Here is a 17,527-nt window from a genome sequence, read left to right as displayed (position 1 = left end):
CCCCCTCAGGACACCAGCTCGGCCACCTGTGCATCACTTGTGAGTCCTGCAAAGGGAAGGTGCACAAAGCTCTGCAAAGCAGCTAAACAAAACTGGGTAACATGCAGTGCCACAGCTCACACAGACAACGCCTGGTGTAAAGCAGAGGCAGTTTTGTCATGTGTTGCCAGCTGCAGATCTGGTCCATGGAGAGAAAGTAAATTCATGGCACAAAATTTGGGGAAGACACCCGTGGTAGAGCGTGATTGCCATGTTCCCTAAGTGTAAATAAATCACTGCTCAGCAGCACAGAAGTCATATATGTAAAGCACTCACTTCCTTTTCTTCTTCCTAACAAGAAGGTTTTGGCTTGTTCAAAAAAGGCTTTGATTTCCCGGTCATAGAGTCTGCTGAGGTTCTGGGCATAGATCTGGAAAAACAAGACAGACACAAAAATTCCTGGTGTATCTCATCTCTACATGAACAGTGATGACTTCATAGCTTTTTCTTCAGCTGCGGACTTAAAAATGAAAGTCAGTAGATGGCAACTGAAAGAGACCTTTTAGTTTTGGTGTGAGACCTTCGGAAAAGCAAAAACCAGCAAAAAAGATAGAAACCAAGCCACAGTGATATAAAATGAACAACTCAGTTACTTAACAATGTCCTTATTAATAGAAGAGGCCAAGGACTTTAAGATGTCCCTTCCCCAGGACCCTTTAAATATAGAGGTGTTGAATAAAATACAAGATTAACCACATTCTTTTAACACTTATTACTCTCTTTCAATAGCGAAATGGCCAGATGAAAGCAAAAAACACCCAAACTTTAGCATTTCAGACCTTTTCCTTCAATACAATGTCTGCCACCAAGTTCCAGACTGCTTTCTGTCAAGCACAGAGCTCCAACAACATGTGGTCAAGTTGGCCAGACACTGTCCTAGAAGGGCCAGATGCTGGAAGCTTGTGAGTGGTGTGAGTTTGGTGAAACCAGGCTCTCACCACAAATTAACCAGTTTGACTAATCTGTTCCTGGTGGATGGTTTGCAATATTTGTTCAGGATTTCAGCCGTACCTTGGGGAGATCACAGAACAGAACTGGGTTGGTACTCTTCAGCCAGGCCATGAGCGGGGTGTAGGGCACAAGTTCCTCATGGTGGAGACCGTGGCTTGGTGCAGACAGCTTGTCAATGGGCTGACCAAGAGCAGGGACCTGAACATTACCCTAAAGCAGGAGAAATGGCAGAAAGAGTCAAATAAAACATAACCTTTGAAAAGCTCTGGAAAATAATTGCATAATCACCCTTGAATGTTCACTTCTGACTTTGCTTGAGAAGTGAATTTAAAAGGTAAAATGGAGCATGTATGATCACTTCCAACTCTAGTTTTAATCCCATATTGTGAGAACAATTCCAAGCCTAGAGGAATGAGCTAGTAAGTAATACATGGGATACTCCCACTAAGCACAGTGGTCAGGAGAAAACACAGGAGAAAAGCTCATTTTTCAGGAGCGTGTTGGAAACTGTCCCTCCAAGCACTGGGAGGTGGGGATGCCTGGAGGGGATGCAGTGGAGAGGAAGGATGCTGCACAGCTGGTGCAGCACATCTGCCAGGGCCACCGCAGACTCGGAGTCGTGTAGGTGGGGTGGGAGCCTGGCAGGTTCAGAACTGGTCCAGGTGGAGCAGCTTGCTCAGGGATGTGTCCAGTCTGAGCCTGAGATCTCCAACAATGGAGATCCCACAGTTCTCTCCCAGCTCCCTGCCAGTCACATCCCTTCTCAGAGTCAACACTTGAAAGTAAATGCTGAAATTTTAAGGAAACAACAATCAAGATTTGGGAGTCACTCCTTTTCCCTTCATGAAGTGAAATCTAGAAGAACATTTTCCTTTCAGATTTCTGCCCACAGAGATATTGTCCACCCTGTCTTTCACATCACCAGACAAGCACTTGAAAACATTGATCAAAGGATCAAGGGATTGACTGTTATCCTGGGATTTTATGCTACAAACAGACCACCACAACCACCCCCGAAGTAAAACAAGAAAATCTAAAGCAAGAATCTTCACAACTAAGCAATTTTTAACATGGCCAGAGGATTAATGACTGTCACGGGAGGGAATGTGGTAACCTGACACAGAATTTTGCTGGATTTCTTCCTAATACCAATAAAACTAACCAGAGGACTGTGGGCAAAGGGCAGGGGGAAGGCATGTGAAAAGACCTCTTTGGGGAGACACTTTGGGAGAATCTTCTTACAGTGGCAGCCTCTGTACTGCTGGTACCAGAATATTCAACTCTCCCAGGATTTTGAGCTGCCACATGAAGAGCAAAACCCACCTGCAGCTCGAAGATGTTCGTAATGTGACCGATGAATGAGTTTTCAAAGTTCTGCTTGAGCGTTTCAAACATAATCAGCTGCTCAGCCACAGCCTGCAGTTTCCGGTAACCTCGAGGGGAAAAAAGAAATGGTATCATGGTATGGAGCAGCACAAGCTGTCATGTCTGCAGACCAACGCCACTCAGCACACTGGCCAATAAAACAGGTCTTCAAGGAGTAAGTTCCAGGCTAAATACTACCACCCAAAAGCCAACCAAGGGAAAAAAGGTGGTCTGTGGTACCACCAGTTCCTTTCCAAACTGTAAGAGGTGTTGTACACAGATGGCAGACACCAATGCTTTATGTCCAGGTATTTAGAGGAATTGTATAGATGCTTGCCATGAGTTTGCCTCAACTTTAACGTAAACTGGATCAGTCGATGGCTGAGCCCAGAGGGAGGTGCCGGCAGACCTGCTGTGGTGTGTGGATGCCCCAGCTCACCATCTGCAGCATGGACTGGATTTCTCTAGGAATGGAGACAATCCTCCCCCAGCTACTTTTCTCCAAGAATGTTCACCAGCAATGTTATGTTGGCTTTTCCAACCCTGCTTGTTTGTACTTCTAGGTGAAGCTGCTGAAGACTATGAAAGCTTCAGTGATATCTCCAGAAGAAAGCTGACCCTGCCAGCCTGTTTCCCCAGCTTGCAGCTCTGGGTGCATTGCAGGAAAATAGTCTCTGTAGCTTTGCACTGTATACCCTGGGTACCCCAAAGTCAGTGCTGCTGCTTAGCTTCCCAAATACATGCCTGCCTTCAATTTCTTTTTTACTATGCCCCAGACAGGCTGCCCAGCGAGCATGTGAGCTAGTTCCTGGGAACAAGCCCTCTTGCTTCACAAGTTCAAGGGCACCTGCAGAGGCTGGGTAGCACAGGATGGTGCTGGGAGGTAGATGAGCCGGTGGCTTTGCTGTCTGCAGACATAAATCTCTGCTTGCAACTCACCGGGCTGTATCAGGATGTTCATGCAGGCAGACAAAGCCTCTGCTGCAGCAATGCAGGCTTTCACTCTGCTGGGGCTGGAAAGATCTGGCTGGCTCAAAGCATCACAGTGGTCCTTGCTGAGGTCGAGGTGGGTCTATAAAAGGAAAGCCACAAAAGAACAAGTACAAGCACATCCAGCTTCTCATCTCTTCTCGATCCACCCGAAGTCTGCTGGCTTGAAATAGCCAAGTGCCACCTTCAGCTGCCAGGCTGCATGTGTCTCTCAAGAAGACCATGCTGCCCTATCCCCACTAAAACCAAAGGTCTGCACATTAACTGCAGCAGTCCCAGAGGAAGCCCTGGGAAACCTCAACACAAGTTTACAAAGGGTCAGCACCTCTGGGATCATTACTGGCAGCAAAGTGATAGGGAGGAGAAAGAAAAAGTAAAGGAAACTGAAGCTTCAGTTACTCAAAAATGAAAAGGTCAATGACAGGTCACCATAAGCAATGGAAGTGAGGATTAGGAGCCCAGTTCTTGCATTTGTGGTATGTTATGTATGTAAATCATTTGCTTTCCCATACTCCCAGAGGTGATCAAGAGTCATTCCTCTGGCTGTTCTGTCCTCTGTGCTGGTGTCTCTGTGGCTTGAGGTACTGCAGAGAAAAGCTTCTTACTCCACAATGGATGCTTGTGTATTCCTGGATAATGATTATTGGCTATTGAAATTACTATGATCTACTAGTGAGAGCAGTTTTCCCTAGTGCAAATGTATACACTGAGTGCCACCAAGTGCAGGGAGGAAGAAAGCAACTACTCTCAGTGACAATTGCTTCCCTCAAGGAACTCCACGATCCAGGCATAGGGATGCCCAGAATTTGAAGGCATGAGTTTGGGAGGATCTCAGTGCTTTGGACTGCCCCAGCAGCCTCTGATCGTGTAAGAAGTTCCAAAGCTGATAGTGAAAGGCAGAGTGCAGCATCCCAAGTGAAAGGCTGCAGAGCTGTGTTTGGAAGGTCCTTGGCTAATCACTTGAGGTTAATCTTTCCCATGAGGAGGACTTTAAGGGACCTCTCTTACAAACCTGGACCACAATGAGGGTACTGCACATCATGTCTACTGCTGGTCTGCCTGTAGTCCACCCCAGCTGTGTAGCCATCCCTATATTATCGTTTCAACAAAGTCCCAGATGTCTAAGCCAGCACAGCTCTGTAGCCTTTGCAGACAGATAATAGGTCTCAGAGTGTTTGAGGCTCACTGCAAGTTTTTCCTAATAAATTCAAGAGGCTGAAGATTTGTCTTTGCAAATCCACATACTGTGAGGAAGAGAATCTCATCCATCAGCCTTGTCTTGTTTGAAACTACGTGATGTAGCAAGGAGTTTTCACGGTGGATGTGGTCCATCTGCTGCTTCACGCTTCCCAGTAACTCATCGTAGATCTGCAAGGTCTCTTCCACTCTGTCCACCTCTACCAGGGCTTCATCAATAGAGCACATCAGCTGTGTCACCTGCTTCTCAGAAGAGATGATGGCTCTAAGGTTGGCCTGTGAAATGGAGAAACAGAGGGCTTCAGCAGTATAGCAAGGACTGGTCACCACCATCTCAGAGTCAAATATCCTGATTTTCATCCTCCAAGAAGAAACCCTGTCATTACAACATGCTGTTATAATTGCAGCTGTCCTGCATCACTACCTGCAGAAGGTCAATGTCTTATCTTTGCACTTGGCTAAACTCTCCATCAGCAACCATCTGCAAGTGCCAAGTACCAGGGCAAAACAAAACCCTCCCCTGAGCAAGGTGTAAGCTCAGAGGACTTTCATCTGCCACAGCAAAAAGGTTGCTGCAGAGTCTCTGGGCAAATCCAACCACAAGCAGAACACAGTCTTTGTAGGTCTGGAGAGGGTACCAAGCCCTGCTGGTTTCTGCACCCCACTTTTCCCTCTGTGCACTGGGGAAGTCTCAACTGGACACTGCATAGAGTCTCCAAACCTCTATCCCCACAACTTCCCTGAGGACCTAGGTGTCCATCCCACAATACTTGTAAGAAAACATGCCAGCTTTGAGGCACTGGCCATTTCTGACTGGTTTTAATGCATTTATGCAGACCATGGCCCTGCCAAGTGCCTGTCACACCACATTTAACACAGCTCCAGGCATTGCCACTGCTGCCAGGGTGTTACCCAGCTGAGCTGCTCTGGTAGTGGAATTAATAAACAGTTAAATCATGAATGAGACGTGCACATATATATGTCTCTAATATGGCAACTGAAGGCACAATTTGCCTCAGGATTTCTCAGGCGTTTGTTTTGATGGGTGGTAGAGATGTAACAGCGTGTTAATTGCTGCTGACAAGCTCTGCTAGAAATTAAGTGCTTCCAAATGTTAATTGTATCATTTTCAGGGCCTATGTACCATGCAGGATACCAAGGAAAACAATCAATAGACACAGGCCTAGGGGGCATTAGGCTTCCAGACTGCTATTTTTCTCTCCATTAATAAAGCTTTTGAAGAAGTTTGTCTTTTCTGATTTTCGTTTACCTGACATATTTTTCATTAAGTGAAGAAGAACAACGGAAACATCTGCATCCCCAGTACGTCCCGTCCCTGGCTCTCCGGTGGGAAATGACAGGAGGCAGGGAAGCAAACTCTTGTAAACCCAAGTCAGGTTACTGGGGCTTGGCCCTACCCTGCGCCCCAAATTATGAATGTGTCTGAAAGCCCAATAGATGCTGGACATCTACCATCTCCATGTTAAGGACTTTCTCTTCTTTGAGTTCCACCTGCATTGCTGTCGGGATAAAGATGAGCTGGCATCTCCAGCTCTAAAGGTGCTACATGCAGGACAAGATGCTGGACCAGCACGGAGATGCTCCTGAAACATGTAAGAGCCACTCTGCAACACACACCTGGACTGCGCGGCTTCGATCTCACCGGCAAAGCATGGATTGCGCTCTCCTGTGACAAATGTAGTGCCCTTCCAGGAAAGCATGGGAGAAAGGACTATAGGGGGGTGGCTTCGTATGTTGGCGGTTTTACAAAGGATCTAGAAAGGTTGGAGGAATTCTGTAGAGAAGAAAAACTCGATATTATAGCAAACACAGCAAAGCATCTTTCTCAAAGTCTAGGATGCAACTACCCCATTGCAGAGTGATGCAGCTGTCCCAGGGGAGCCTGATGGCAGCAGGGCAAGCAGAGGTTTCACTTGCCAGCCGAGTTTGAAGCAGGGATCGCTGATGCACATAGATCCTGCAAAAGCACCAACAACACCGAGCGAACGCTCTTTATTGCCCAGAGCCCAACGAGCCTACACGGGCCAGCACATGGGACCTGGGCAGGAACAAACAGCCCCCTCCCCAGACTGCTGCTTCCCAACCGCACACCAGGGACCCCGGCACAGCCACGGGCTCTGCCTGCAGCTTCACTTGTTATTAAATGTTCCTAAATTACAGCCATAAACTTCCCACAAGCCTGTCACTGTCACGCCTTCAGATTGTCTTATTAGGGCTTAACAGACCCACGGGGGTTTGCCTGAAGCAAAGCATCACCAGTGACATTGGCGGGACAACCGCGGGCTCAAAGGGCTCTCCAGAGAATCACCGCTTGCATCAGGGTAATAACTCTCCCGCTGGAGATGGCACAGAGCTGCCGGGAGCTGCCTGCATTTCAGCAGGCGCTGGGATCCTGCAAGGACATCGGAATACCAATGTAAAAATCAGAGCTGGCAGCCTCCCAGCTGTCCTGGCTGTGCTTTCTTTCCCTCCCGAGCAGATAAGCACTTCCTTGCTGCTGGTGCAGTGTTTCACAATCCCCAGAAGAGATGGGTTAGCAGACAGTGGTTCGTATTGTAGGCAGAGGACAAGGTGTTGTCACCAGCATGTGGGGAAAAAAACGTTTAAATATATGCATGTGCTAGTCTAACTTGTTGATGTTAATAACACTTAATAGCATAGATTAAACCTTAGAATTAGAAACATCTAATTAATTAATTTGTATTAGCAATAAGTGGCATTTATTCATTAGAGGGCATTAAAATTATGTATTCAACAGCACCTTTAGTCTCAAAGAACTTAATAGAGATTTATTAGTTGCTCTCATAGGGTAGTTTACAGCTGGGAAACAGTCACAAAGTGCCTGCATGACAAGAGCAAGGAGGAGCAGACCTCGGGAGTCTGATCTTCCAGATTAACTCTCAAGTTTCCTAGTGTAATAAGTCATATATAAATACAAATTGGGACTACAGCAAATACTGGAGCTAAAGGAGGTTGGATTTAGAGTTTGTGGTTTCTCATATGTTTTAGGATATTTCCTTTGGCTTTTTTTTCGCTCCCTTTATTCTTCGGTTACCTACCCATAAAATCCTAGCACCAGATATATTAGCATAAGATAAATGCTCAAAGCAGGTATCTTATTATTTTGCTTCAGCACTCAAAGAAACAAGTTATCCTCTGCAGAAATGCAATAAAATACAGAAACTGATAAAGTAAATAAAGCTCACTAGTCTGAAAATAATGTGTGCCTTCTTCATTGGCCCTTTCTACTACTGTTTATCTTTTGCTTTTTATCTCCTTCCAGCTCAGTTTCATTTTTTCCTTTACTCTTTCTTCCTAGCTGCTGCTTTTCCTTCTGCAGGGATCATTGTTGGTCTTTTCCTTGTCTTCCAGGCATCCTGCCTGTCAGACCACCCTTTCTACTCTTCATCACCCTCCACTTTTTGCATGCACACTCATCCCTGACTCAACAGTCTTTTACACTTCCTACCCAGCTTTTCTCTGTTCTTCCCTTCTAGAGGTAACCAATGTGCTCATGCATGTTTGGTGGGTTTTGTTTGGTTTTTTTTTTTTGTTGTTTTAAAAAAGAGAATTAACAGGAATTTTTGAGGTATCTGTGACAGACCTCATGGCAACGTGACAGGACACATCCCCGTCGCTTCTGCATGTCCTGGGTGCAGATAGCCATGTTGGACGAGGTTCTCCATGGGCTCCAGACCTGGCTGTGGATTTGTCAGGAGCCTTGGGAGCTCTCGATGCCCTGAGGTGTCTGTCAAGCTAAACCTCCCCATGGGACATCTGGCCCCATGCAGACAGGGAGGGGAAGACACGTGGACATTGTCATCGCGTTTTCCCCTCGGGACAGTTCCTTTAAATCTTTTCCGGATGTGGTTAAGGCTGTGGGGTTGCTCAACATTGCTGCTGACCACTGACCTGGCTGGGGGCACAGCTTGTAGACTCAGCAGTAAGACAAATTTCTTCTGTGCTGTTGACTGCAGAAATTATGGTCCTAATGCACACTGCATGGGACACAGAGACCTTCTGCACAACACAAAGGAGCTCCTGGAGCTCCCCAGGCTCATTCACCTCCTCAGCCAGCCACACAACACCCCACTTAATTTTTCCCCACAGTTAAACCCTTATCCACCCCTGCACTGCCTCTAGAAGTTGTAATCTCTCACAGCCGCATGTCCATGTGCAGCTGTGCTCCGTGTCCTCCTCTGTGGCTGAGGCTGTGCCACTATTTTGTTTTATTCCTTTCCAGAACTGACAATGGGCTTCATGTGTCCTGAGTTGGTCAGTCACCATGTTCATCAGAGGGACACCACCTCAAGCCAATATCTAAGGGTGGTTAAGCACGTTAAATGCCTTTAATAGCACAACACCAAGATTACTTGCTCTCAGATCATGTGCTCCCAGTAAATTAAAGAGTTGCCAATGCTCAGACATTCAGTCCAGTGCCCCTGCATGCCTAGCACCTTCTTTTCAGGTGAGTCACAGCCCTTGGCCCCCTTACCTCATCCAGCACTTGGAGATCATTGCTCAACTGTTCTGCAAAGGCCACAGAGTTGTTCACAAGGGGCTCGTACTCCTCCATCAGCTTCAACACATCGGCAGCTTCCTTTGGTGTCATCTCCTGGTACACACCGAGCTCCTCCTGGCTCTCCATTTCTGCAGTGTCCTTCCTGTCTTCTTGGGACTTTTGTCTCCCTGCATGGACAGGAGGAGACAGAGATGACTAAAGCTTTCTAGCTATGTCATTTTAGATTTTTATATCTATCTATCTAGATAGATAGATAGATAGATATATCTCTGTATTTATTGATAAACTACTGGGAAACCTTACCAGGCAAGCGGCCAGTCTCCCCCTAGGCTGACGTTACCAACACTTTACTGCTCATCTTGCCCAGCTCAGAGTGCAGATAACATCTCTGAAGACAGGATAAACTGTCCATATATTTTTCTTCCCAGCCTAGTGCTGTGTCTTCGTGACAAGGGTTCGTGGATAAATCAGGTAGCTGTGCCCCCAGATACACAACACATGGATCCTCTTGCTTCCCTCTCACTGGTACCCACCTCCACCACTCCTATCATCCAGATTCACTTAAATTTATTCACCTTCTATTCCTAAAGTGATGATAGTGATGATGCAAAAAACCCAAACCACTGTAAGTGTGACAAGGAAACTGATTGATTACCTTCTGCTGCACAGGAGGGGACATTCACAAATGTGATAGAGCTGGCAAGGAATCGGTGGTTCAGCTTCCACAAGCACCTGATAAAGGTTTTCTTCTCATCAAAGCTGCTAGTGGTCCACTTGTAAACCTTATCGAACTGCAGATCAAAATCCAGGCTTGCCTAGATGCCAACAGTTAATTACCACATCAATTAGACATCACTCGGCACACCACATACACTCAGCACATGTTTGCAGCACATTTTAATTGCAGACACTGAACATTGTGAAAATAACTTGTGCACTGGTAAGAAAAACACCTTCTTCTTGCATGTCTATGCTGCAGTTCCAAGCTTTGGGGTTTTCAGGGGCCCCAGGAATCCACATTACGAGTGGAGACTAGCACGGGGCTTAGATGTTAGAGGAGAGAGCTCTGTTTGCACTGGCAGCTCGGTCCCTTCAACCAGGGGGGTGATGCTGAAGCTCCCTGAGACCACCTAGCAAAAATCCCAACTGGCACATACTGGGAAGGTGACCCCAGTGCTACTGGCCACATCATGCCAGCGACTAGACTGATTTTGGTGGGGCTACACAGGTATAATTAGACTCAGATCTGATCAAGGGCTAAAAGGGGCTTTTGCTCCCAGCCTTCCCACAACACCTGATGTGATGGTCACAGACTCTACCATGCCCAAGGTAACTGTTGTAACAAGTTTGATGTGAAGTCTTTCAGTCAATTAATTCCCTGACAAGCTCTGTATTTCCACGCTGACAGCAGGCAGCTCCTCTGGTTAACAGCAAATACTTCTTCATGTTTCCTTCCTGCAGATACAGACATCTCTCCCTGAACTTATGCTGCTATCCCAAAGCAACTGGGTAGGATTTGAGAGGTACATCCACAGGACCTGGCAAATAATTGTAGGCATGATAAAAACACTGGAAATAAAGGATGTACAGCAATTCTGACACTAGAAATGGACTTCAGGACATCCATAGTGGGTCAGACCAAGCAATCAACCAGTCCCAGTGTCCCGATAAAGCAAGCTGATTTCTTGTCAGATTATATAAATCCCTCACCTTTTACTGCAAATTTTGGGGGATGAACACTGATGAATTTTGACAGTGACCAGTGGTAGATGCTTGAGAGAAAAATCATTCAAAGGCAAGTCCAGAGTTATATTGCCTTCAGGTTTCCCTGCCAGCCTCCAGCAGCTTGCTGAGCCAGGGGTTGTATCCACAGCGCTGTGTTTAACAGCCCTTGAAGGACCTACAGTCCCTGATTTCCTCTAATGGTTTTTTGAACTTATTCATAGTGTTGGCATCTACAGCATCCTGTGGCAATAATCTCTGCAGCGTCATGACGTGCTGAATGAGAAAGCTCCAATCAACTGGAGTTAAGTATTTGGGCTAAGACCAGCTCCAACCCTGCCTCCCACTGCAGATATTCCCCTCTGCAGTCCTCATCCAACCTGAAACCTCAAACCTCTCTTCACTTAAAACTGGGAACACCCAGAAAAAAGTGCCCCCACATTTCCCCATGTGGTGTTCATCCATATAAGTGTCAAGACCTCTACATCTATCTACACTGAAAGGATGTATTCTCATGGAGGGGGAACTCCAGCCACAGAAGACTTAGTTTTTGCGACTAAGTGGTATATAGGTGGAGAGACTAAGGGAGGTTGCTGAACTAGAAACATCCCACAGAAACAAACTCCTTCCCGCACATCTCATTAGCTCTGCAGCACAGCCTGATTTCATCTTTTGAAGAACTTAGAAGCTGCACTTATAATTATTGATACTAATCATCATCACAGACATAGAGTTTATGAAGATTGATGCAGCCCTGCAACACTTTAAAGGTTGCTTTCTGAACACCTTGAAGCAATACATCACACCCCCGCAGTGCTTTGCAGGCTCGGTAGCAGCCTCTGCAACGGCGCAGAGCAGCGATGTCTGAGGGAGGAATTTACAGCATGCGAGGTTTATAGCATGCCTTATGAGGAGCTATTAAAGCAGGGAGGCGTGTGCTAATCGCTTCATAAATATTAACTTTGTTTTGGTCAAGGGAGCTGTAGCTTTAAGTACTGCTGGACTTGCAGCATCAATACTTTGCTGGTGCTGGGGAACAGAGGGCTTCCCAGTGCCCGAGCAAGCCCTTGCTGTGTGTGCTGAATGTTGACTCAATAGCTGGGGTTTGGCTGTAGGTGACGCTATCATAGAATCACAGACTAACAGAATCATTTTGGTTAGAAGAGACCCTCAAGATCATCAAGTCCAACCATAACCTAAATCTAAAACTAAACCATGTCCATAAGAACTTCATCTATGTATCTTTTAAACCCCTCCAGGGATGGTGACTCCAGCACTGCCCTGGGCAGCCTGTTCCAATGCCCCACAGCCCTTTGGGGAAGAAATTGTTCCCCACATTCAACCTCAACCTCCCCTGGTGCAACTTGAGGCCGTTTCCTCTGGTCCTGGCGCTTGTTCCTGGGGAGCAGAGCCCGACCCCCCTGGCTCCAATCTCCTTCCAGGCAGTTCAGAGATCAGAAGGTCTCCCCTCAGCTCCTGTTCTCCAGCTGAACCCCCAGGTCTCTCAGCCGCTCTCATCACACTTGTGCTCCAGCCCCTCACCAGCTCCATTCCCTTCTCTCAACTCACTCCAGCACCTCTTGTTTTGATTGCCATGGACCTGTAAAGCCATGCAACAGGGAGGGACTGTGCTGAGCTGAGCACTGGACTGAACTGCAGAGCTTGCCTTGTGCTGGGGTCTCCATGGTGAGACCCTGAGAGATGTCACCATGTCCTGGCAGCAGCCTGCTGCTTCAGCCTCTCCTCTGCCTGGGGATCTTGTACAGCAGCTTCAGCTGGTAAGTAGATCCCATTTTAGGAATGATATGGACAATTCTGGCTACTCGTGCATTCAAGAAAGATGAGTTCAGCCTGGAAGAGGCAAGGAACGGGGCTCCAGGCCTGACAAAGAGAGAGGTTGTAAGACTAATTCTGCTTAGCCTGCCAGAAGGAAAGTTAATAGGGGAGTTGACTGCAACCTAAAAATATATCTGCAAAGGAGAAGAGCTGTCTAACCTAAAGGACAATTATGGGGACAGGTTGGGAGTTGTAAGAAGGCTTTAGCCATTAGGACAACCAAGTTCTCCATTTGCATCCCAGTAGGAGGGGGTTGAAAAATACACTAATACTCCAAGAGAGAGTATGATCGGTTTATCTCATTGGGATGGCAAATGAGGGGGAAAGGACTGAAAATCCTGGAGGTATCTTCTAATCCTAAATCCTCAGGAAACAAAGCAGTTTAGAACACTTGGTGGTGCCAGCCTCATCTTCTGAAGGAAAGCTCAGGCAGGATGAAAGCGTGTATTTCCTTGTCTACAGGAAAATGTAAGACAATGAGAAATCAGTTCAGTTCTACTCATAGGATCGAGATGCCCTACAAAACTGCAATTGTGATTTTCCTTTCAGACATGCTGTGCGGATGTACTTTATTTGTCCTGCATGCAGAACTGGAAAGCTGTTCTTTTTCTCATTTATTTCTATGCTAGTGAAAACCCAGGCACCTTGCCAAAGCCCCTGGAACATTCACATTAATAAAAAACCTAATTGTAACAACTTTAACGATGCTCTGCAAGCCCCAGCAGCAGAAAGAGAATACTTTGTCCATGCTTGCTTTACCAAAAACCTTAATGTCACCCTAAAAGCACAGACTCACGCTGACTCCAGCTCCCTGTAATCCTTCTTTCAGCAAATGCCTCCATTTAATCTTTAAATACCCTATGCAAATGTCTGTCAAGAAGCTTTGTCAACATGGATCAACAGATGGGCCTGTCAATGTGTTCTGCCAATGCTGGAGACCTGACAAGAGTGATGCTTTGCAGCCCATCTCTCCAGCCTCTGCGGGTTGCTGCAAAGAGCTTGGAGGGGTCCTCTACCTGAGGAATACAGAGAGTTTGACCACTGATTCTGATGGAAGTGGTGTCTGTGCAGTGGTTGCCCACTCACTGCTCACCCTGGTCAGGGATTTGGCCAGCCTGACATTTCCTAAATTAGAGAGGGATGACTCGGGAGGGAGGAAATCACCCCATCCTCAGCATCCTGGGCACAGGCATCTCCCTGGAAGAGATGAGGGAAACCAGAAGTCCAAAAGCACTGATGTAGGATGGAAGAACCATCTAGGGAGGGACCTCAGTTCACCACACCCTAGGAAACAGCTCTGAGGGAAGGCAGAGGACTTCCCTCATGGGTCATGGTCATAGTTTTCTCCAGGTTAGCATCATTCAGGCTGGTTCAGTCCTGCATTAGAAATCACACACACCCTCCACCCACTGCTCTTCTCACCATCTAAACATATGGGCTGAGCTCCAGAGCACCCAAATTCCCCTGTGGATCTTTGTTTGTCTCTCTAACTCCATACATATCTTTCCACCATGATCAGTTCTGCCCTTTGCCACTGTCCTGGTTTAACCCGAGCTGGCAGTACAACCACACAGCCACTCGTTCACTCCACCCCTTAACAGGGAAGATAATCAAAAGGGGAGAAACTTGGATTGAGATAAACACAGTTTAATAAAATAACAAAATACTAATACATTACTAGTAAATATATATATAAAATAGAAATAAAAGATACTTAATGCAATTCCTCACGAACATGCTGAACAGCCTGTCCTAGGAAACAGCCTGGTTCCAGCAGCTGATCCCAAAGAGAGAGAAGAGAGGGAAAAGGCAGAAAAGCCCAGAGGCCTCTGTAGGATGGCAAAAAACGTCCCAACCAAGCTTCCCGGCTACCCCCAGAGAGAGAGGGAGAGAGAGAGTGGAAGAGCAGTGCAAAAAAGGGCAAGAAACTGGAAAACCCCACTCTTAAATCCAAAGCATGACCCCAATGGGATGGAATACTTTCATTGATCAGTCTGGATGTCAGTCAAGCTCTGCCCCATTTCTGTCCCCCTTCCTCAATGCAGAAGGCAGAGCCCTCAGTGTGTTCTTGGCTCTCAGACCAGAGCAATTAAAAACATTAACTTTGTGCTGGGGTGTTATCTGTTTGTTATCAAACTAAGTCCAAATAATGAGCATGCTAACTATGGAAAATAAAGTTTTCTAACTGCATGAAGAAAATTAACCCATTTGGAGTCAAACCAGCACAACCACAGAAGGAAAAAAAATCAGTCCTACCTGATTGAGAGTCTTGCCATCTACCAACTTCAGGTCTGCTAAAGGCCACTTGTAGGCTATCTTGTATTGCTCTCCTCGGTCTACCTTGACCTTCACCAGAAATGGCTGCATTGGCCTAAAGGCATCCACTGAGGGGGAGAGACAGGGGAGGGTTAAAAATACACACACAAAAAACCAGACAAACAAAAACAAAAAACCAAACAACAACAAAACAACCCACTGTATTATTGTTAGCCCAGTACATAACAGTTCAGTGTGAGCAGGCAGCTACAGACAGACAGACAGAGATTTTGCATTGTGGCTGTATGGAGAGATGCCACAGGGTTTCTACTGACTTTTCTCTTTGTTGAGGAAATGTGGAAAGTGGATCATATGGAAAGTGATCTCTGGGGTCTAATCCAGAGTACTTTGAAGCCTATGGAGAGATTCCCAATATTTTCAGTGAGTTTTAAACAAAGCCATTGTGCTTTACACAAGGTACAAGAAACATTTCAACAATATCCAAATGCAACAGGGCAGCCTTAGTGCAATAAGATTTATGATAGTCACATCCCATATTGCTGGCCCTACAAGAAGATCCAAAAGTACTGCATCATTTGACTAATATTCATACTAACAGATTCCATCAAAAATCAGTTCCAATGCCAATTATCTTACAGTCAGCTCTTGTTTCATCTGGGAGGTGCTCGCTGTACATCATTCTGGTTCTTCTAATTTTGATGAGCTAGATACCTCCAAAAAGGAGGCGTGGACCAGGGGGTGGTAACTCATGTATTTTAAATTCTACTGATAGGGTAGATCCTTGGAGATATTCCTCTTGTCTCCCTTGACTACAGAAGGAATTGAAGCACAACATTTAGGTCAAACACTGTGGCCTGGGCTATCAGAGAATAATCTTGTAACAGGTGACTATGCTGGCTAGAAACTCATTGACAGGAAAGCCTCTCCTCTATAAGTTTGTCAAAAAAAAAAAAAAAAATCTATGTTAACAGCTTCTTAGGAGATGGAAAATTCCCAAAGCACTTGCGCCTTTAGATCCTCATCAAATAGCTACATAATCCTGAAATGTCTGGGTACTGTTAAAAATCTCACCAAAACTACGGAGAGACAGAATGAGGCTGTAATGCTGTGTCACGTAAGAACGGTTTGTTGCTGACCTCTAATGACAGTTTTGATGCAAACGATAAAAAAAAAACAAAACAAAACCAAAACCATCTTGCATTGGTGAAGGGGGCAATCCTGCAGACCCCAGCTCTCTCTAGCCAGCTGAAGATCATCCAACGTTCAAGAGGGAACTTGTGCTCTTGTTGCCAGTTCTTGACATAACTATATGGACATGGCACATCTCCTGTCTTTAGATTAACATTTCCTTCATCTAATCTTAAAATACAGCATTCGAAGTAGCAGTCCTGTCTCTTCTCCCAGTTAGAAAAAGACCCATCAGAGGCCAAAATCTCTGACTAGAGGGTTTGCAACTCCACCTGTCTCCCACACCCCCATGCTTCTCACCCACAACACAGAGAATGGACATTTTCTTCTTCTTCCCCGTCTTCCAGACACGAATGGTTTCCAGCAGCCTCTTTTTCTGTGGGTTGAACACATCTTTTTCCAGCGAGCTCCAAAGAGAAGCCATCGTGGTACCCAAACACCAAATGGTCCTGCCTGTGCCTCTGCTGATGGTCACAGTCCCATGGGCGGCATGGCAGCTCCTGAAAAACACAAACGGACTGGAGAGACGATACACACGCAAGCTCCTGGCACACCAATAAAATTCCTTCTCCCCACATTGATTTCATTTCTGTTGTCTTGCAGACAGCATGAGTGTTAAGGAATTGTTGTAGACTCAAGGTCAGAAGGGCCCTTTACAATCAGCTGGTCTAAATTCCTGCCTAGTGCAAGCAGGACACACTAGTGAATCCAGCCTAATAAGGCCACAGTAAAACTTTCCTAATTGTTTTAAAAAAAACCCATCCTTTTGGTTCCAACTCAGCATAGTGTCTTGAGCAACAAGACCATGTTGATGGGCAGGCAAAACAGGTTAGCAGCTACAAGTAAACCATTGCGTGATGATTTTTGTTGGCCCACATTTTTTCAACACTTACAGCTCAAGAAATCACTTTCCTGGGTCACACACTTCTACCTGTTCTTCCTCAGCTAACAGCTCTGGGATTCCCCACTTCCTCCTTGGTCTCCCAAATACTCATTTCTGGATAAATATCAGAGGGAGAGGGGCTCAGGTCACCACTGCTTCCCCCTCCTCTTCTCTCCCCAGTTCCCCTCCCATGGATCCCACTCTGGTCCCCTGCAGCTGTGCAGACCAGGGCAGATGCTTCCCCAAAACAGCTGCCCCAGGTTCCCCAGGGCTCAGACCCATGAGCAGCGCAAAGAAAACACCCTATGCAAAGTGTGAAAGTGCTCACAGGTTTCATATGTTTGCCGACTCATTAGCAAATTGATATTAAGAGCCAGCAGATGCTAAACTCTCAAGGAGACACTCACCCTCCCACTCTTTTGATCTTCCCTGGCTCCAAGCTAATCAGCTAATTAACCTGAAAGGAGAAGGGGTAGCACAGAGGGGATGGGAAGTCCAGGTGCAGTGTCAGTCACAGGGGCTGAGCTTCCTGCTGA

The 17,527-nt window shown here is 46.3% G+C and overlaps 1 protein-coding gene across 1 annotated transcript in view; it reads right to left on the bottom strand.

The window, feature by feature from the left end:
* LOC308045531 (exocyst complex component 1-like) overlaps nucleotides 1-16,532 on the bottom strand; it is a gene marked incomplete at both ends in the record, with an annotated part of 29,285 nt that extends 12,753 nt beyond the window's left edge. The window contains 10 exons of the mRNA XM_080352849.1: nucleotides 316-409; nucleotides 1,051-1,200; nucleotides 2,314-2,423; nucleotides 3,295-3,427; nucleotides 4,591-4,818; nucleotides 9,059-9,252; nucleotides 9,741-9,900; nucleotides 13,169-13,300; nucleotides 14,900-15,027; nucleotides 16,409-16,532. Coding sequence (XP_080208975.1) covers nucleotides 316-409; nucleotides 1,051-1,200; nucleotides 2,314-2,423; nucleotides 3,295-3,427; nucleotides 4,591-4,818; nucleotides 9,059-9,252; nucleotides 9,741-9,900; nucleotides 13,169-13,300; nucleotides 14,900-15,027; nucleotides 16,409-16,532 — 1,453 coding nt within the window. The remainder of the gene's footprint in view (nucleotides 1-315; nucleotides 410-1,050; nucleotides 1,201-2,313; nucleotides 2,424-3,294; nucleotides 3,428-4,590; nucleotides 4,819-9,058; nucleotides 9,253-9,740; nucleotides 9,901-13,168; nucleotides 13,301-14,899; nucleotides 15,028-16,408) is intronic.
* Between the last annotated feature and the right edge of the window lie 995 nt (nucleotides 16,533-17,527).

Source organism: Nesoenas mayeri (genome assembly GCF_963082525.1).
Source record: "Nesoenas mayeri genome assembly, chromosome: 13".
Lineage (NCBI taxonomy): Eukaryota > Metazoa > Chordata > Aves > Columbiformes > Columbidae > Nesoenas > Nesoenas mayeri.
This window is presented reverse-complemented; position numbering and strand designations above follow the sequence as displayed.